The sequence below is a fragment of the Phocoena sinus genome, chromosome 11, assembly GCF_008692025.1.
Source record: "Phocoena sinus isolate mPhoSin1 chromosome 11, mPhoSin1.pri, whole genome shotgun sequence".
Classification (NCBI taxonomy): domain Eukaryota; kingdom Metazoa; phylum Chordata; class Mammalia; order Artiodactyla; family Phocoenidae; genus Phocoena; species Phocoena sinus.
In genome coordinates this window covers 3653633-3675095 of record NC_045773.1, presented here as the reverse complement: position 1 = coordinate 3675095, position 21463 = coordinate 3653633, and the positions used below count along the sequence as shown (strand labels likewise).

General features: G+C 51.2%; 1 protein-coding gene across 2 annotated transcripts in view; it reads right to left on the bottom strand.

The window, feature by feature from the left end:
* Nucleotides 1-21260, bottom strand: part of FGD5 (FYVE, RhoGEF and PH domain containing 5) — a 115716-nt gene extending 94456 nt beyond the window's left edge. For both annotated transcript variants that reach the window (XM_032650390.1, XM_032650391.1), the window contains exons 1-2: nt 21185-21260; nt 10348-13033 (exon numbers count right to left, since the gene is read on the bottom strand). In XM_032650390.1, coding sequence (XP_032506281.1) covers nt 10348-13033; nt 21185-21197 — 2699 coding nt within the window. In that variant the 5' untranslated portion in view covers nt 21198-21260. The remainder of the gene's footprint in view (nt 1-10347; nt 13034-21184) is intronic.
* Nucleotides 21261-21463: the final 203 nt, after the last annotated feature.

Below are 21463 nucleotides of genomic sequence, written 5' to 3'. Positions count from 1 at the left end.
ATCTTGTCTTCTCTATCAGAATCATGCAAGCAAGCCTGAAATGTCAAGTTCTCAGATCGTGCCATGACCTAGAGAAACTTCTCTTGGGCCCTATTCAGGGCTCCAGATCAACCCCACGCACGTAGAGAATGGGTCTGTTTACATAGAGACCAGCCACATCATCCCCCAAAACAATCTCAACCCTAAGACATTCGTTTTACAGGAAAACAGCCAAAGACAGAGGCCTCTCCAAGAGAGGGAAACATTGCAACTCTCAGCTGCAAGCTCAGAAGTCCCTGCACACAGCTGAGTGGCTGCCTTCATATCTGGGAGGCCGGACAGTCTTGGGACATTGTCAAGGAGCCGGCTGAAACATCAATTCATCACTCAGAAATTATTATCAGTTTTTGTCCTGTTCACCTGGAGTACTGTGAGCACGGATGATAAATTCCCCAATGGCCCTTCCTGAGCCCAGCTAGGCAATCTAAGGAAGTGTTAACCTTCTGTACAATATCATCTCTTTGACTACTAACGCGACAGTGTACGCTACTCTCTTTATATATAGTTTTTACATCGTCCCCTGGACATGTGGATCTAAGCAAGGCGACAGTCATTATACTGTCCATTCCGAATGCCTACACTAAGGACATTTCCATTCTAAAGATTCATACCCCATTGTGTGTCCTCACCTTTGACATCTGGAGGGGGGTCGATTCCAGTTGGGAAGTTCTCAAAGGGGGTGAATCAGAAAAAGGGAAGAATTTATACCTAAGATACCTTCCTTCCCGTCCTGGCTCCATCACTTACTGGCTTACAAGTCATGTTACCACTCTGAACCTCAGTTTCCTCTTCTATTAAAAAAAGTGAAATTGGATAACTACTCCCAAAGGGACATCTAACAAATTAAATGTAGTGATGCACACAAAGTGAGAGGGAACCTCACAGCATAGTTGAAAGCACAGTTGCTGGAAACTGCCTGGGTTAAAATGCTGGCTCTGCTGCTGACCAGCTGTATGGCCTTGGGCCCCTTAGTGAACTTCTTTGTACCTTAGTTTCCTCATCTGCTGAGTGTAGATTTTTGTTTAAAAAGTACCTATGTGGCAAGTGGGTGTTCCGGATTAACTGAGTTAACACATGTAAAGAGTCTGAGACAGTGTCTGGCATCTAGTGAACACACAGCAGAGCCTCATCAGCTGTGGTGCACACAGCTCCCAGCAGCAAAGGCCAAGGCTGGTGGTATTATTTTTTAATACCTGAGAAAGCCCTTGTGCGAGTATTATCTCTGACTCCTCAGGACAGCTCAGTGATGAAGGGACCATCATACCCCTGGAACCGGTGAGAAGACTGAGGCTCAGATGGGACAGGGGCAGAGCCGGACTCGACCTCATTCTCTTCCAGCCCTACTGCTGCCTCTCTGGTCCTGTCAGCTGTATTGCCTACACACCGTCAGGCACCCTGGCACCCCCACGCTGGGGAGATGCAGGCAGCCAGAGCCCTGGGTCACTGTGCTCTGAGTGACTGTGCAGCCGCCGTGACTGGGGGCCATCACATTACAGAGGCTGCAGAGCGAGGCCTGTCATCATGCCTCGATCCCTTGATATTTAGACACCTTACTGGTGGGGCTTCTCTTCCCCCATTCGACCCCTCATGGCTGACAATAACTGTGCTAGAGAACTAGCTGATGACACTCCCTTACGCTAAAACCTTCAATAGCTCCCTATGGCTCACAGATCAAATCAGTTTATGCAGGGAGCACAGGTCCAAATGTAGCACATTCGTTTTCAGGAATTTTCCCAGCCTTATCACCTCTCGGCCTCCCTCTGCTGGGCGCGCGTCCTCTCGGCTCCCTGGACCACCACCATTTTCTGCAAAGAGCACTCAGGTGTGGACTCAGAACCGCTGGCTCCAAGCCAGTCCAGAGCAATCACAGGTGGGAGAGAGACAAGACCCAGATGCTCAAAAATCACATAGCCAGGGGTAGAGCTGGGGCCCAAATTCAAACCTCCTTATACTCCCAGAACCATTCTCAATAGCAAATATTCTTTGCTGCATTTTCAAATTATTTGCTGATGACTGTAAACATACAAGTCTTAAAGGGTTCAGATAACTCCAACATTTTGGATCCTAACACTTCCTTCCAATGGCGTCTTATTAAAGTAAAATCCAAATCTTTTACAAAGGCCCCTGCCCACCCATCCCTGGTCACTCTCCCCACTGCGTTCTGCTCTCCAGCCACGCTGGACTCCTGGCCTCTCCACAAACCCCCAAGGGCCTCCAGCCTGAGAGCCTTTGTCCCTGCTGTTCCTCTGCCTGGAACACCCTTCCCCCTGATGAGGCCTGATCACCATTCAGGTTTCACTCCATGTCACCTCCTCAGAGAAGCCCTCCCTGACCACCCTGTCTAAACCGTACCTTCTACCAGTCACTTTCTATCACTCTGCTCTTTTTTCTTCTTTTTCACAAAAGAATAACCTCACTTGATATGAATTCAGTGAAGAAATGCACAAACTACAGAGATGGCTTTTGCTCTCTGGCTGCATCCTCTGCATGGTACGCTTATCCCCAGTCCACGGGCCGGAAGACTGAGGCCCCGGATGTCAGCACCATCTACACTCAGGCTGGAACACAGACTCCACGCCTCCTCTGGGGCTCAGCTGGTCAAGGAGACCAGCTGCTGACATTTCACCAAAGAACCCATGCAATAAGGCTGTCTGCTATTAGTGAGAAGTATTCTCACACCTCCCACAGAGGGAAACCCTGACTTTATGAAGGTAAAACCACATTGTGATTAACACTTAATCAGGATGTCATCTGCATTATAGCTCTGTGAGGAGAAAAAAAATAGCTGGGGCTTTAATCTCACGCTAATAAATGTTCCAATCAGTGTGTTCCTGACACAATTTTCTTATTAGGGTCCTTCCATGTAAATTTTATTGCGTTTAATTAAAAATTATTGCTAAAAGAAACAGCTGCAGACGGCCTTATTTTAAGTCAGAAAATTAAAAACTGAATATTCTCATCAGTCAACTTCAACAAGAGGCACAGCCGCACGCAATAGGAATGTGATGGTTTTGAGATTATAATAATTTTTATGGCATTTCCAGGTCCTTTCAGTGAAACTTAATGAAAGCTCTGCATGAGTTCCTTTGTCAAAAACGTAATAATAACAGGAAAGCGCCCGGCTTGCAGACCAATAGGAAGATACCAAGGAACACCACTGCTGGGCTGTGCCCAAAGCCCAGCGACGCAGCTCTCAGCACCAATGCAATCAGCCAGCAGGAGGCCTGGTTGCAACTCTGCCATATACCCACTCAGGGATGTGTAGCTAAGGCCGTAAATCACCTTTGTTTCACAAGGATGCATATTTTTGTTGCTGCAGCACTGTCTACGGTTGTAAAACAATAAGTCAGCTTCTGCTGTCTCAGGGAATCACTTCACCGAAACATCTACTGCATTCTAAAGATGCTGGGGGCCAGGGAGGTAAGAAGGAGGGGCCCTCATGCTCGAGTCTGTGCTGGATTTCAGAATTTTAATTGCAGCCGCTGTCCTTGGTCTGGATTGTCCGTACCATTACCTCCCCCACCTTTGTTACTCGGCTTGTATCCTTTAACTTTTATTTTAGGGACTAAATTCTTATTATTTCTTGCTGTGTCTTTGACTGGAAACCAGCGCCAGCCTTTCATCTATTTGGGACCAGACAGACGGTAAAAGATAAACGACAGATTAAGAAGAGAAAGGCAAAGGCAGATACAGCTAGCCCTGGAGTGAACTGACACTGGAGGACTGGGCTGCTGTGCGCATTCTAGAGACGGAACACCACACGTCCCACTCCCTGCCACAGCCCCACGGGGTCTTCGTTTCCTCTGCAGGGGCCGGCGCAATGGCCTCCTGGCTAATGTCCCTGCTTCCCGTTGCTTCATCCCCTCCACTCTCTATCCTGCCAACAAGGCGTCCAGTGCAATGCAGCATCCCCACCACGGCCCTGCCCTGCTGAAAACCAGCCAGGGTCTCCCCGCTGCCCTGGGATATCGGACAGGCTCATGGAGCCGAAATGTGAGGCACTTCCCGGCTGGGCTCCAGGCTGCCTTCCCAAGTTCACCTCGCAGGCGTGGACACTGAGCTCCACCTCAACACTTCATGGTCTTTTCTTACCCCCGACTCCTGCCCAGGCTTGTGCTCCTCCCCGACTGTGTGTCTCCACCATGAACACCTCGCTGTGCCTCTGGCAATACCGCGGATAGCCCAGACAGTGAGGGCTCCCCGCTGCCCCTCCTCAGAGCTGTCTGGATGGACCTCTAACAGGACCTTTATTACGCTAGGTTCTAAGGACCTTGGTCTGCCTTTCTCCCCAGCCAGACGGAAACACCCTGAGGGCAGGAACCGTCACCCTCCAGTGCTAAGAACAGCAGCCGATGTTTAGTGGTTGGCCGGTGAGGGAATCGGCTGAGCCAGTGCAACCTTCTACCACCAACTGGGGACGAGAAAAAGATGGTGCAAGTTTAGTACTTGAGGCTTTCAACCCAGGCTCCCCGATGCAGTCTCCGTGTCTGCAGATGATGGGAACTGTTTTCCAGAATAAAGATATCGAAGGACATGCTGAACTAAGGTTAGGTTATTTTCACTGCAGCTTCACCTGCTAAAAACCACAGTCCTGCGTGTGTCTGTCTGTGCTCATACCTTCTTCTACCTCCATATGTGGAAAACCTACTTTTCCTTCAGTGCCTGTTCAAATGTCCCCTTTTCCACAAAGCTATCCCACCCTCGTCTAGACTCCTACTCTTTGGGTTCTGAGCATCTCCGATCTTGCATTTCAGGGACTTGGGTCTAAGTCCTCTTCCAACCACCCAACTGTACCTGCGCTGAGGCCGGTGACGGTACTGGGCTCCCCTCTCCACCTCCTCCCACACATCACTTAGCACAGTTCCTATTCAGAATTGCTCATTTCTCGAATGGTCGTCATCGGCAAGCCAAAATATTCAATCCCCTGGATGCACCCACTGCGGGTCCTCATCTCGCGCTGTACCACGTGGCCAATCCACAAACTCCACAAAGCATGTAATTCGAGCTGCATTCCAACAGGGAACAGCTCTGGAGGAGAGCCTGAAATGCTGGGCCTCGGCCCATCCACAGCTCTCTCTGGAAGGCACTGCTGCTCGGGGCTGAATCGTCTGAAGCTCCCCTTATGAGCAGTACAGACAGCTGCTCTAACCCAGAGCTCCTCCTGGCTGCTCCTCGGGCACAAGGGGCCACAGGAGGTCCAGGGTCCCCCCAAGGCCCTGAGGGAGGGAAAGACATCTGAGCACTGCATTAGCCAGTCCCAGGAGAGGCTGTCAGTCTTCTTGATGAGTTGCCAAGAGAGAAGTAAACCCACCAGCCTCGAGAAAAGAGAGTGTCCTTTTGCTTCTCCTCTGGACCAACAAGCAAGGCTACCCCAGCCTAACTCCCGCAAGCAAAGACACTTCACAGCGGTTGGATGGAGACCACCAGCTAACGTGGCATTTTTCAACCAAAGAAAATAGGACGTGGAAAGAGCATTGGGTCGAGAGGCAGAAAGACTGGGGTTTGAACCTTGGTTTGGCTACTTACTACCTGTGTGACAGAGGATGGTTTATACCACTTCCCTGGGCCTCAGTTTTCTCATCTGGAAAAATAGGAACTGGAAATTCCTAAGGTGCCTAACTAATCGTGAGTTACAAGTGAAATAATAGCTACAGTCAGAGTCACAGAGTAGGCACCTCTGCTAGCGAGATTACGGAATCACAAAGCCCTGGTCCTGGGTCCAAATCAGGGCTGCTTAGGCTGTTGCCTGCAGCCCCAACTCCATCTCACGCAGAAGGCAGAGGCAGCGCTGACACCACACGCCACCACCGAAGCTCACGAGTTCACGCCTGGTCCTGGTTTACGGATGGGAGGTCCTGAACATTGAGTCAAACACACGCAGAACAGTCGTATGAGAGAGAGACAGAGAGATCCTCCCTCAGTGAAAGGGACCCGATTCCCCACGGGCATCCACTGCTGTGTGACCTTGATCATGTCACTCGGTAACAGCTAGTGCCTAGTGAACACTCCACTCTGTGCTGCATTAATTCATTTCGTCTTAATGGCATTGTGAGGCCAGTACTACTATCATCGCCTTTCACAGGTAAAGAAACTGCGGCACAGAGAGGTAAGTCGCAGTAAGTGGTGGAGGGCAGACTGAAAGCCACGCAGCCTGGCAGGAGCCTGCACGCTTAGCCACCGTGCTCTCACAGGCTCTCCCTGGGCTGCCGTGTCCCCATCTGTAAACATAAAAGGCCACCAGAAATGCATCAGCAACAATATGCATCAAGAGTTGGAGAGGGAGCTGGAAAGGGATGAGAAAAAGCCAGCGCAGCAGTACGTTAATGTAAAATCTAGGAGGTGGGCGTATGGACATTCACTGTTAAACTCTTTCTACTTTCCCGTAAGTCCGAAAGTTTTCATGGTGAAATGGGGAAAAGGGGCCTCGGGGACCTGTGTTGAGGTATAACACGGAGCGATTAAAGGAGACTCACCATCACGCAAAAAGCAAACTTACAATTATGGGGATTTAAATGAGACGCTCAGGACAAACCAGTGTGTGGTGTTTTGCATCAAATGGATATTGAATAAGCGTACACAAAGCACCCCAAACTGTGTTTCAGAGTATCCTTAATAAATGATCGTTCTTTCCCCCAGTGAAGCTCAAAATCACCAACTCACCGACATGCATTTATTAAGCTCCTGGTGCATAACCAACATACTGAGGTCCTGCTGGATATTCCGAAGTAAAGACCGGGTTCCCCAACCAAGAGTCCTGACTGAGGACATAGAACACCCTATTTGAAAAGGATGAGTGTTGGACTGAAAACGTTTTTTGTGCGTATGAGAGTCAATTCAGGAAAAAAAAGAATGCTTCGGGGATACTCTTTAAACCGAAGGATAACGAAACCTCTTTTACATACGGGGGTGGGGGAGTGAGGACTATACATAGGTAACAATGTATACACTTTTATTTTATGAGATAGAAAACGGTTAATAAGAATATTGTTGTAGCTTCGAAAATGCTATTATCTGTGTATACAAATCTCAAAGGAAGTAACTGTGTAGAAGAAACTTTATAATCATCCATCAGACCCGGAGCTGCTGCTCAGATTTAGGGATCTCTAAGGGCTCTCGGAATTCTATTACATACTCAAAACATTTCTTGAAGGGAGGCACTGTCAGTGGAAAAAGGACTTGGATTTAAATAACATTGAATCACACCACGAGAGAGTTATTCCCTTCTCAATCCGCCTGAATCCTTCTGATTATGCCAAGCAGAAAGTCTCCGTGTGGTGCCAGGATGCCTTTAACACCTCTCCCTGTTTAACAAAGGGACTAACCTCCCGCTCACAGCCTTGGCAACTAATAACCTCAAGCTAGACTTTACCCGTGCTATTTTAATTTCTCTTTGTATCCTACTTTTACAATTGCCTTCTTCTATTTATGACACCTAATACTGCTTTTCCATTTCCCAACAGTGGCATAAAATTTCCTTTTAAAATATTTTTTAAGTAAAAAACATGGACTGATTTAAAGAAAAGCAGTGAGTGACGGCACAGGTGGTTAAGAAGTACAGATGGGCTCCAATCCTACCGTTTTACAGAGGAGCGACCCGGGCCCAGCCTCCTCCAGGATCCCACAGCAAGTCAGTGACGGGGTGGGCTCTGAACCCGCACGTCCTGCAGCACTGTCCTGCGCTCTTTCAGGACTGTCAGTATTTATTTTGGCTTCTGCCTCTGATCTTCACACTGAAGCAAGGTCTGGGGCAGGACAGGCAGCAGAAGGAGGAAGGAACTGTCTCCCACCCTCTCGTCCTGTCCTGTCCAACCCCAAGCACCCCTGGGCACGTGTCTCAGGTCAGCGGCACCCCTCCGCTCGGTTCTCAAAGCCCTTATTCAGGCGAAGAAGCAGTGGCTCCTCACCCCGTGGCAGTTCCCCCTGCCTCTCAATTTTGTGTATCTGAAGCTGCCCTTGCCCAGACGTGTTCCCGCCCAGGGTGGGGATGTCTCTCTCCCTCTGCTTCCATCTGTTTCATGCAGGGAAGCGGAAGAAAGCTTTGCTCACTGATTGATGTCCAAGAGGATGTGGTTCCTGCACGGGAGATTCATCCCAGTCAGTCTGGCCTTCAGGGAAATAAATTCAGAGAGGGGCAACAGTGCTTTTGAAATTCAGAGTCTGACGGTTGAGTCAGACCCTAGGCCAAGGTCCTAGGCTGTAGCACCAAATGTGAGATAATACAGGGAAAGCACCTAGCACGGTGCCTGGCACAGTAAGCAGTCAGGATACGGTAAGTATTAGCATTTTCTTGGGTATTTTATTCCCTTAATGTCATTATAGTTTGGATGAAGGGAGCTTTTTTGTTTTTTGGACTAAGTACAGATCAAGGAAACAAGGCCCTTGCATATGGCCAAGTAGCCTGTGCACAGCACAACCCCAGGGGCAGCATATTAGACTAAAAGGTGAGTGGGACCCTGGGGTTGTGCAGTGGGCAGCCTGAACAACCAGACCTGGCATCCTTCAGCATAATGCACTACAAATTCCTGAACCAAGAGTCAGGAAATCTGAGTCCTGACACTGATTTCTCCACTAAATTGCTTAGAGATTTTAGGCAAGTCTCTTTCCCTCTCTGTGCCTCAGTTTCCTTCTCTGTAACAGGACCAAATGTTGGCTGAAGTTCCCTTCCAGCTATGAAATTCTGTGATTCAACAAAAGCAGGTTTCAATTTCCGAAGGACAGTCATACAAAAGAGGAAATGAGCTCAGCTGCCTGGCTTGAGGGGAAAGAGCCAGCATGAGTGGTGTAGGGATATTAGAGAGAGGAGAGCTTCTGCCTCAGTGGGATAGGGACATGAGGGAGAGATAGCTTTTGCCTCAGGCAGAAAGAAAAACTTAATCAGAGTACCTAGCAACAGACGAGGCACCTCTGGGAGGTGGTGAGTTCCCTGTGGCTTGAGGAATTCAAGCACAGACCCAGTTAAGAGAGGGACCTATCAGACATGGGAGGTTTGACCGTACACTCTTTGAGGTCCTTCCCAGCATGGAGATTTCATGGTTTCAAAGCCTGGTTCTATTTTCATTAGTGCTGGAGGCATTCAGCTAGGGTTGGGTCTTGTCAAACCCCGCTGATAACTATTAACGCAATGAACTTGTCTGCTCTCCCGCTCCCACCCTCTTAAAGCTCGCACACATCCACATTCTCCAAATTAAACTCGATCCCTCCGGTGGCACTGATGTCTACCTTTGCTCTGGCAAACAAACCTAGGAAGAACCAAGTCATAGCCTTACCCAGACTTGGGGCAGGGAGAAGATGGAAACAGTGTGGGGAACCACGCGAAAAATTCAGGAGAATAAACCACACAAACACTTCTAGTGTCTACACTCCAGAGAGAGCTAATGCTAATTGCAAATCATTCTTATCTATTCATTACTGGTCCCCTGGGAATTCCGAGCAGCAACAGCTGTGCCGGGCTGCGACGAGTTACTGCACACGAGGCGAAAGAATCAGGGTTTCCTTTAAAATCACCACCATTCTGACTTTCCATTAATTCAGATCAGGTGCCCCCAAGCGTGTAAATGGTTGAGGCTGAATCGCAGTGCCTTTAAGTTGCATCCATGGTGCATAAAAAACAGCAAGATTTGGCAATTATCCACCTGGGATGGTCAACAGGACATTCAGTCAGTCTCGGGAAGGTGGGGTCAGAAAACCACTGTTGTCAATAATTGCAGTGTTTCACGCTCACTTCCAAGGTGACTGAGTCCAAAAAAAAAAAAAAAAATCAGCTTGGACCTACCTCTTAAAGACCTCTATTCAGAAATTTAGCTCAGGGCACCCTTAGCTCTTTAAACAATTTAAATAAATTGTCTTTTCTAGTTCCTTTGAACAGAGTATATATTGACACAATAAAAAGGTCTCAATCTCAATTTAGGGTATTTTCCTGATGGTGAAAGATGTTTAGTTTGACAAGATTCCAGAACCTTCTCTTTTGGTGACTTTCCCAGAAGGGACTAGTAAAGCCATCTACCTAGGAGATAAGAAATGTACCCCATATAACAGAAATACATACACTCACATGGGCACTATATTTGGCATCTTAAACAAATACTTTCAGACAGACTAGGTACTCTCATCTTTTCAAACACTCTGCCTAGAGGTAGCACAAATCCATTTCCCAGATGAAGTAACTGAAGTCACTCACCCCAAGTCACAAAGCTAGAGAGAAACAGAGCCTGGGGCTAAAAAGCAAGTCCTTTCTGTCCCCTACGCCTAAGCTTGCCTCTCGGATAGTTATACCTGCCGAACAGCAAAGGAAAGGTCATTTCACGGTACCTTTCTGCCTCCTGGTCTGCACTCTGCTGTTTGCTCTCGAAGGCGTTGAAGCTGCTCATGTCCACGTAGCCGTCATTCTCGTTTGCTGTGGACAGGGCTCTGCTCTGATCTTCAAACAGCTTCGTAAACGTCCCGGCCCTTGGGGGCCTCCGAGGTGGAATCTGGATATTTTCATAGTCCGAGTTCATGGCCGGGATGTTCTCATAGTCCGAAGTGTCAGCGTTGGGGAACGAGATGGAGCGCGGCTTGGTCAGGGGCAGGGGCAGAAAAGGAGGCCGGGAGCGGTCCTCGAAGGACTCCACCCTGGACACCGTCCTGCTGAAGGGGACGCCCTTCCTCTTGCCGTCCCTGTAGAAGATGAGGGAGGAGGGCGAGTCGCAAGCCCGGAGCTTGCCGGTCCTCGCTCTGAGCTGCGGGGAGTTGCTGAGGCTCCTCCGGTCCATCTCCAGGAGCCGGGCCGGCCCATGGTAGCTGGACTCCGAGGAGGACCTGGACGAAGACACGTTGACGTCTACGTGCACCTTGCTCTCTGTCTTCTTCTTAAACGTCAGCGCCAGGAGCCGCTTAAAGGACGGCTTCTTCTTCTTGGTGTGCTTGTCTGGGGGCTCACTCTCCACCAGGAGCGAGGGGGAGCTCTTTGTGATGGGCTTTTTGGTGATGCAAGCCAGGTCAAAAGGGGGCGGGATGTCAACCACGGAAGACGGGGTGGAGGTGCCGCTGGATGGGAGGTGGCCCCTCTGAGAGAAGCTGCCAGAGGAGCCAATCACGCAGGGCAGAGAGAGGTTGTCGTCCTTCCTCTTGATCCCGTGGCCGTCGAGGCCACACGCCTCGGGCTCCCGGCACAGGGACATGGGGATCTCTCGGCCTTCCACGGAGAACGATCGCGGGTACAGAGTGAAGGCTCTGGGCTTTGCTGGCAAGGCCCTGCCGACATCCAGCGGCTTCCCCTCCAACGACAGGACCGCCTTCCTCGCCTCCTTGGTGGCACCCCCAATGCCAATGGCTGATGAGCCAGTTTCCGGTCCCGTTTCTTCCGGGACAGTTTCTGGGACGTAGCCAGCCATCTTCCCGGAGTGGGGCCTGGCCCTCGTGGTGACATTCTTCCTGTCAATGGGGACCAGGCCGCCCTCCGCATCAGAGCTCCCCTCTTCCTTCAATCCACAGCCATTCGCGGTGCCCAAGGCAGCCTGGGCCTCAGGCTTCTCCCCCTCCCCAGGGTCCACCCCGCACGCCAGGCCAACTCCCATCTCATAGGGGTTGGCGAGCGCATCGTCCACGGCACCCTCCTCCTCTGGCATGACCACCACATCAGGGACAGAGGGTCCCTCCCCGGCGCCACCCTGCAGGGAGCCACGCCGGCCACATCCAGGCCCAGCCGCGGGGTCCTGCTGCGTGCGCTCCCCTGACCGCGGCTCCTGCTCAGACTCTAAGCTTTGTGCTGACTCGGAATAAGGAGAGCAGCTCTCGCTACAGAAAGAGGTGCTCTCGCTTGGGAAGAACTCGTAGGGACGTCCTGAGAGTGGAGCCACAAAGTCGTCCACACAGTCCCTCTCGAAAGGAATGATCTGGCAGCTCTCCTCAGCTCCTTCATCCTGCACAGGGTCCTCACCTTCTTGAGGGTCCCCTCCCGCCTCCTGGGTGCCCACTGCTGTTGCTTCTCGGTCAGGTTTCTCTTTCTGATCAGCTGGCTCATCCTGACCATCCTGGCCACCACCTCCTGGGGCATCTTCACACGCCTCCTGGGAGATGTCAGGGCTGTCTGTGGCCGCCTCCGCCTCCGGGACACCGGGGGCCAACCCCTCATTCTCTGGGGGCTCCTCGCCGCCATCGGCAGCGTCCTGCTCAGGGGGCCCGTCAGAGCCCACACACTCGTCTGATGCCCCCAGTTCTGTGTTGGTGCGGCCTTCCTCACCATCCTCCTCTGACTCCCCGGGTGTCACAGGCGGCCCGGGCTCCTCACCACGAGCTGCTGGGTCCTCTGCATCGAGGTGAGTTAGAATGATATGGCTTGGAAGGACCGCCTCTCCATCCCCAGCACCCCCGTCCTCCAGGCTGTACACGCTGTTCTCTTCCACCTGCTTCTCCTCGTCCTCACTTGTGAGCTTCTGCTCCTCCGCCCCCGGGGCACAGGCACAGTCCTCCACCTCCATGTTCTCAGGAGTGGGGGTGACGCCTCCATCGTCCTCTCCACCCAGCACTGCTTCAGCCGGGGCTGCCCAGTCCTCTGCAGCTGCTGCCCCTTCCTGCTCACACTCCTTGCCTCTCTCTTGGCACTCCTCCCCACCGCTGGCCTCCGGAGGCACCGTGACTGCATTCTCCACGGAGCCCCCATCCCTGGGTCCGTCCTCTGCTGCCGGAGCCCCGGGGGCCACGATGTAATCCTCGTCTGCCTCGGGCTCGGAGCATTCCGGGGTGGACCGGTGCTCGTCGTAGAGCCCCCTGTCTACGCAGGGCAGCTTCCCATTGCTGCATTTGTTCAAGCTGTTGATCATGTAGATGCTGGCCCTCCACTCACTGGGGGTAGCCAGCCTGGGCTTCGGGGCGATGGGGGGTTTCGGCCCCCTGGACATGGAGTTGGGACTGTGAAGACACTCGGGCCGGGGTGACGAGGGGAATTTGGGTGCCGTCACTGGCGTGAGGGGACTGGCAGCCTTCGGCTTGGGAGCAACTGGTGGTTTGGGTGAATCTAAAGGATGAGAATAAGAAAAGGAGAGAGAGAAGGTACAGTTACCATTATTTCCTTCCACTCAGAGTCTCCTACTTACCATTCACAAGAGAACACCACAGATGGTTTCCCAACCCACATGAACCCAATCTACCATGTTCTGTCAGGTTTACACCCTCCACCAACATCTTTAAAATCCCTCGACCTTCCAATAAAGATTCATTCTGTAAACAAGGTGAAGAGATCTTTCTTCTATGCACAGGCCAGCTAACAGAACCCAACTGAATGACACCCTGTGCTCCTCAAATAAAGGTGTCCAGGTCGTTGCACTCATCCACTCAACAACGACGCAGTAAAAGCTTTCGATGTGCACCGGCCCATGAGACACTGCTGGTCCCAACAGTCAGATCCCTGCTGCCCTCGTGGAGCCCACAGTCATTCCACCATTCATTCATTCTTCTACCTATATACGCAGCACGGTAGATGGCAGAGGCTTCTAGGACCAAGAAGAGAAGAACACCTCTGCAGAAGACTCACAATGGAATTAGGGAGACAAGACTAACAGAACAATTGGAGGACTGAGCCACAGGCCCTTGGAACATGATGACTGAATATCTCCCTCCCTCCAGAATGATACACCACAGGCTTGGGATGGTGGCATATGATTCTTCTGAGGGTCACCTCTGAATTCTACATGCTTCAAGCCTGGTTTCCAGCTAACTGCCCTGCCTCCAAATTTCACAGGAGAAATTATATGGTACTTTCCAACATGGGATATTTGCAAAAGGCCTTATCCCCTGTGGATGCTGAGGATCTATCAGCCATGGCAGAGTAAAAGATGTCGCACAACATGCACATGTGACAGGAGTTAGGGAAGCAAGAGTCGCCACGGCTAGGGAAGACCCCTCGGAGAAGGTGAAATTTCAGCTCACTTTTGCAGGACTGGAGGGACCTGGCCAAGCGGAAGGAGCAAGGGAGGAGTCGCCCACTTCCAAGTTCAGCATCTCTCCTGCCACAGCCAGCCTTCACACCTCCTGCCGTGCCTCCGAGCCCCTGTCCACACTGCAGGCAGGGTAAGGAATGCAGATTTTCATGAAATGCAACTCCATCCTGCCAACTTCGCTTCAAAAGCACCGCCTGGTTGTTCACTGCCCAGGTTTAGGATGTACAGGTCCCCCCTTCAGTCCAGTCTCAACTCCCAGTTCCATCCCCACTAAGCCTTGGGTGTGATACAAAGCAGCCTCAGCATGCCAGCCCGGCTTGTGACAGAAGGAAGACTGAGCACAGGGCCTGGAGGTTTGTCAGCAAACTCTCCTCCTCCCCACACATTTGACTCCCAGCTCAATCCCTGCAGCATCTAACCCTGCTCATCTCTAATCCAGGGCTGTCTGACAAATATAAATGGGAGCCCCATTTATCATCACACACGTAATTTTTAATTTTCTCAGAGCCACATTAAAGAGTCAAAAAGAAACAGGTGAAATTAATTTTAACAGTACATTTTTCAACTCAATATATCCCAAATATTATCATTTTGGACATTATCATGTGATCAATGAATCTGTTTGGATCAACATGTAATCAATACACAAAAGTCATTAACAAGATATCTGACACTCTTTGTCTGTCCTAAGTCCTCGAAATCTAAGGTGTATTTCACACTTGCAGCACATCACGATTCAGACCAGCCACACTGCAGGTGCTCAGTAGCCACGCGAGGGTGGTGGCTATGGGGCCGGCTAGCACAGCTCTAACTGATTGTAACCCATCTCCAGGGGACTGTCCCACGGGCCCCTCAACTTCAGTATATCTGAGGCCAAAGTCAGTATCATCCCCCCCAAACTGGCACAGCTATGCAAAATTCAGCTGAGGAGCCCCAAAGGAAATAAAAAAGGCCCAGGACAGCAATAATATAGGGTTATAAAGCCCATGCACTCTGGTCCTGGAAGGGCCTGATTCCAGAGCCTCTGTACATTCCTCATAAATCTAATGAACTTAGTTGTATGGTTTCCCAGGACACAGCTAATTAGCGGGGGGCGGGGGGGGTGCAGGGAGAGCAGCAACACTGCCAGTTGTAAGATGTGGTAGCGAACAGCAAGAAACGGAGAGAAGAGGCACAGCTGTCAAGACTTTAAAGGCTAAAGCAACCACTGCATCAACGCCCTAACCCACACCTACATTCATCCGCACCAACGCCCAGGCCAGCCACTGGCATCCGGATGATAACCCGGAGTCTTCAAGATAAAAGAAGTGACTTCTCAACTTTTTGTTCCCATACGCAATCAAATATATCCTAATTCAGAAAAATTTCTGTCCAATTTAGTTTAAAACAAACTCGAATATTTGGAGCTTAAAGAGCTACCTGTCAATGTGGAGTAACAGGGTAATAATAAGCCTTTGGAGCCTGGTGGTCTGGGTTCAAATTCCGCCGTTGCCACGTATAAGCTATGAAACTGACTCTCAGATTCCTCATCTGTAAAATGGGTTCAACAGTAACACCTATTATGAAGAGGTTGTTATGAAGATTAAAAGATATATACTAGCAGGACTTTGCATAGACAGGTGCTCTCAATAAGCAGTAGCTATTATTGTTCTAATAAAGTCAGTCCTTCCCTACCCCACATCTTCCCCTGGTATAAGTCTTGCTCTACACAGATATATGATGTAATACGAGCTTCACGCTCTCAACATCAGGTGTCAGGCATTGGCATGAAATTATTCTTTGGGGGTGGGGACTCTCACTTCTCATCCTTAACAGGTGGTATTTCACATGGGCACCACGAGACCTGACAGAGGTCATGGAAAATGACCGTCACCCAGGCTGCATCGCTCCCACCGCCCCCGATCCTTCATCCAATCAAGCTATTGATCTGTGGGCACCACCTCCTCGGAAAAGACTACAGTGGGTGTCTGAGGCGTGATCCTGAAAGAAAATGCCTTCCCCACAGGAGCTCCTAAGGAGTGACAGGTACACAGTGTCCATGCCCTGCTCCCAGCTCTAGAGCTCAGGGTGTTTCATCCACACCCCCTCTCAGATCAAAGGATGCCAGAGTCAGAAAGGCCTCGTCTGACACCTCATTGAAAGATGAGGAAACTGAGGCACAGAAAGGGCGGGTGACTGGCCTGGAATACTCAGCGAGTCCAGAGCAGGGCCCCAGTAGAATGGATTTTTTTTTTTTTAATAATAGGATTTTTAAAATATATACTTATTTATTTGGCTGTGCCGGGTCTTAGTTGTGGCATGCAAGATCTTCCTTGTGGCATGCGGGATCTTTAGTTGCGGCATGTGGGATCTAGTTCCCGACCCGGGGTCGAAGCCAGGCCCCCTGCACTGGGACCGTGGAGTCCTAACCACTGGACCGCCAGGCAAGTCCCAGAACTGGGGGTTTCTTGCTTCCTGGTCCACTCCCTTGAACCTCTGCCTTTACCGTTCTGCAACTGAGCATTTCTTCTACAGTGCAGACTCAGGGCTCCAAGCAGAGAAGGGCAAAACGCAGGAAAACTGAGGCCAGGGAGACCAGGGACCGCTAACCAGGTGAGAAATTCACATAAGGCTGAGTTAGAAGGACTAACTGTGACCATAAAGTGAATGACTGGCTTTCCTTTGCTCCTATCCACTTTTCTTTAATCCAATTCCATTAAATAGGTATTTATCGAGCACCCAGTATTTGCCAGACACTCATCTAGACTCTTTAGATACATCAATAAACAAAACACTGTGTAGATGCTGCTTAGCCTTGAGCAGAAGGCCATGCACACTCCAGCTAGTGTGATGAACAAACTAGAAGTGGTGAGGATGGAAGGAGGGAGAGCAGGGAGGAGGCGCCTGCAATAATCCAGGCCAGAGAAGATGGAGGCCTGGACCAGGCTGTAGCAGTAGAAGTGGTAAAAAAAAAAAAAAAAAAAAGAAAGAAAGAAAGAAAGAAAGAAAAGGTCAGATTCCAAATATGAAGGTACAGCTGGTGGGATTTACAGACAGTTTGGATTTGGGGTGTAAGAGAAAGAATAATAAAGGACAACACGAAGGTTTTGAGTCACAGCAACCAGAAAAGTGAATTTGTTACCAACTGAACTGGGGAAGGCTGCAGGTGCCAGGGGAGGAAACCAGAATTTCGATTGGCACGTGTTAACATCTGAGTTGCCTATCACAGCCCCGGGAGGAACTGTCAGTGGGCTCTCGGATGGACCAGCCTGGGTTCCCGGGAGAGGCCTGGAGGCAGCCATCACAGAGACAGGATTAAGGCATGAGCCGGGTGAGCCCACCAAGTGACTGAGCGGGGGCAGAGACAAGAGCAGGGCCCAGGAGGGAGCCCCAGTGGCCCAAAGGTTATGAGAAGGAGCCAGCAAGAGAGACAGAAGAGGGAGGAGAGAAAATGAAGAGAGTGAGAGCTTCCAGGTCTGCTCCCTCCCTGCTTCCCTCACAAAGAGGAACCACATAGAGCCCCTGCCCTCAGTACAAGGGTCTCAGACCAGTTCTGCCCAGAGAAGACCCAGGGGACAGATAACACCAGGGTGCACACTGAAGGACAGGGAGGATTTTAATAATCAAAAAAGAGGTTGGATATGATCCAGCAATCCCACTTCCTCAGCATATATCCAGAGAAAACCTAATTCGAAAAGATACATGCACCCCAACGTTCACTGCAGCACTATTTACAATAGCCAAGACATGGAAGCAACCAAAATGTCCATCGACAGAGGAGTGGATAAAGAAGATGTGGTACACGTATACAATGGACTATTACTCAGCCACGAAAAAGAATGAAATAATGCCATTTGCAGCAAGATGGATGGACCTAGACATGATCATACCAAGTGAAGTAAGTAGGACAGGGGAAGACAAATATTGTATGATATCATCTATATGTGGAATCCAAAAAAAATGATACAAATGAACTTATTTACAAAACAGAAACAGACTCACAGAAAACAAACTTAAGGTTACTAAAGGGGAAAGGTGGGGGAAAAAATAAATTAGGAGTTTGGGATTAGCATATACACACTACTATATATAAAATATGTAATCAACAAGGACCTACTGTATAGCACAGGAAACTCTACTCAACATTCTGCAATAACCTATATGGGAAAAGAATCTGAAAAAGAATCGATACATATATATTGTATAACTGAACTGCCTTGCTGTACACCTGAAACTAACACAACACTGTAAATCAACTATACTCCAATGTAAAATAAAAATTAAATTAAAACCATTTTAAAACAAGAGGTTGGGTGTTCCAGGCAGAAGGAACAGAATGTGCAGAGGCCCAGAGGCAGTTAGATGCAAGCCCTTTGGGAGTAAAGAGTCCAGTTTGGCTGAGCTTTAGAGAATGGCAGGGACGGGGCAATTACAGGATAAATCAGAGCAGGGCTTTCCTCCTCTGGGCTGAGCTTAACTTTCTGACTGTCCAGAACCCAGCATGGACGGAACTGCTGGACCCTCTGGCTGCTGCATGAACCTTCTCTCTCTCTGTAACACAGAGCCTGGGGGGGCACAGCCTCCCCACCCTGAGGTACCAACTCCCAAAACCTCCTGGCAATTTGCTACACCTGAGGATGACTCGAATGAAGAATACCCTTTGAGCCAAGAGGCCAAGAGTTAACTGGGGGTGGGGAGTCACAGTGACAGGAGGAAGAGATTTTTAAGAGCTTCTGGTGATAGAAATCATCCCCAGCCAGCCCCCTGGTACCAGTTTATATTTGCTCTCTCTATTTTAATTAAATATCTGCCACTCACACATCCATGTTGCTGTTCCCTTGCCGGCTCTGCAGAGTTTAAATCAGAAGAGGTACCGAGAGGGGCACTGGACTGGGAGTCGGAGCTCTGATCTCCACTCCTGGCTCTGCCTTTAACTGAAGGGGAGACCTTGGGCAAGTCCCCTCCCCTCTTTGAGCCTCAGTTTCCACATGTGCAGAGTGAGGGGACTGCACCAACCAGTCAGTAAGTGCCTTCTGCTTGCTCTGGCCGACGACAGCCTTTTAAACTCATGGCTTTTCTGATGACGTCCCCTGACATTCCCATCTTCAGCCCCTGTCTGTTTCAACTGCAGTTCACCATACTCCCCCTGGAACTCTCATAACCGTATGTTCCAAGAGTAATTATCTTCCAATTTCACCTTCCAATTGCATCTTAATTTAACTTTCATTGCTGGGTGCCTGCTGGAATGTCCCAGCGAAGCCTGATGATTTCTAATTAGGCTGCTGTTAGGCTAGTCCAGTGATGCACGACCGAGCGGGAAGAGCATGGGTCCCCCGCTCAGACAGACCTGGACTCCAACCCCAGCTCTGCCACACACTGGCTGTGTCACAATGACTAAGAGGATGGTGGTTACGAGATTCAGTCCCATGGAGTCTATGAACCACTACGCTGCATGATCGGGAACTTCAGAGCCTGGCACACAGAAATCATTATGTGAGGTCTAGGACTGCCGTCACACTGCAAAAGTAACCAGGTTTATGCTGGAGGCAAATGACTGGATGGCAGATTTCCTGGGACCAAACCTGCCTTTACGTGTATTCCGGCTCACTCCATCCCCCAGATTCTCAGAGAAGGGAGGGCTTGCCCAAGCCTCATGCAGGGAAACGTGGGAATACCGGATCGGCTCTCACCATTGTTTTAAGCGAGTTTTATTAGGAGTGTAGGAAAGCGCTAGCCTGGCTCTGTCCAGGCTGCGCCAGATCAGGCAGCAGTCCACCTCCTTCCTCCAAGGAGTGGCTTGCTGGGCGCTGAGACCCTGCCCCAGCCTTTTCCACTACTCAAAAGGGGAATCCCTGCTCCCACTCCCACCTCCTACCCTGAGACCAACACTCACTCACTGTCCAGGTGCATACACGCCCAGCAAAACAGGGCCTGGACACAGGGAGGCGGCTACCACACTCCCAGGCCCCCAAGTCTCTCCTTTGTCAGATCAATCCAGCCAAACGTCTCCCATCTGCACCTCACTCCTAAGACAATGACTTTTTTCATCAAAAAGGTTATACAGAGAAAAAGCCCACAACACACACACAAACACACACTTTTTAACACATACTCAGGGCAGCAGGATATGGTTCTAAGACAGCCAAAATGGTGGCTTCCTGTTTCTTCAGGGATGTGTGTTTTGGAATACGGATTCGGACGAGGGTGTTGGTCGGAGAGAGAGCTGCCTTCTGCTAAATTCTAAGAGAAAAATATTAAAAGAGCAGTAATCGCTCGTCAGGCAAATGAAGTTAGCTGGGGCTGCTGCCTTGCAAACTCGCCTCTAGGAGGAAACTTTCTGCCCTCCCCGCGGAGGAGTCAGGAACCCGAGAACTGGGTTCCAGGCACCGCCCATCTCTGACTCTCAGTTAATAAACCTGTTAAATGGCACTCCTCTGGAGGGATCATTATCTACTGTCAAACGCGTTCTGGATTTCACGGAATCCCTGGCCTAGCAAAGGCAGATTTGGAGAGCAGAGAAGCAAGGGCTTGGGAGGGAACGCCTGGAGTGCGGCTCAGCCTTGGCGTCCCCTAGGCGTTCGGTCCCCTGGGGGAGGCACAAAGAAGGCCCCGGGCCACGGCACTGCAGGAGGTTGGGGTGCGCTGCGGGTGTGTGTGTGTGATAATCTAGGGCTTTTTAGTTCCTTCGGAGAGCGAGCTCCAAGTCTGGGCGTCTAGAAGAGAGAAGGGAGCAAGAATCCGCTAAGGGCGCGCCTCGGAGTAGCGAGGGACCAGGAACAGACCCCGCAGTGGGGAAGACCTCAGACGGTTCCCGTGGGCCAGGAAGGGCCTCTGAGGGGGCAGCGAGGGCCTGGCGGGGACCCCGAGGAGCAGGAGTGAGGATTTAGGGTCGCGACCAAGTCGCCTTTGCGAAGGGAGCGTCATTCCCCGCTGCGAGGGGACCCTCAATACCGGGACTGCGGTGGGAGCGCGATACGGCCGTACGTGGCCAGGGTGCGGCCTCGCCGAGACCGAGGGTGCGTCCCCGAGGCTGGGCGCCTCGGACAGGGGCAGCGGCCCCCGATGTTCTCGTCCTCCTCGGCGAGGGCACTCGTAACCCGCCCATACCTCGGCCGAGGCAGAGCAGAGTGGGAAGGTCGGGGGTTTCTCGGCAGCTCGCTCCCGGCGCCCCGCGGGCTACAACTTGGAGCGCCTGGCGGGGGCCCCTCGCGCGCGTCCCTCGGCGCCTGAGGTCGCGCGGAGCCTCCTACCTGCTCTGTTCATCTTCCAGCGCGCGGAGCCAGGGGCCGCCCGTCGGTGCGTCCGTCCTTCCGAGCACGAGTCCGCGCGCCGCCTCACTCCATGGCCGCCCCGCGGGGCCCGCACCCCGTGGCGCCTGCCCCGCCCCCGGCGCGCGCCGGACTTCTCGCAGCGCGCAGGGCAAGTGGGGGCTTGGGGGGTGCGAGCCTCCGGGGCTGGGCGGGGCTGGGCGGGGGCAGGGAGGGGAAGGGGCGCGAACGCAGGGCGCGCGGCGTCGCGTTCACTCAGGA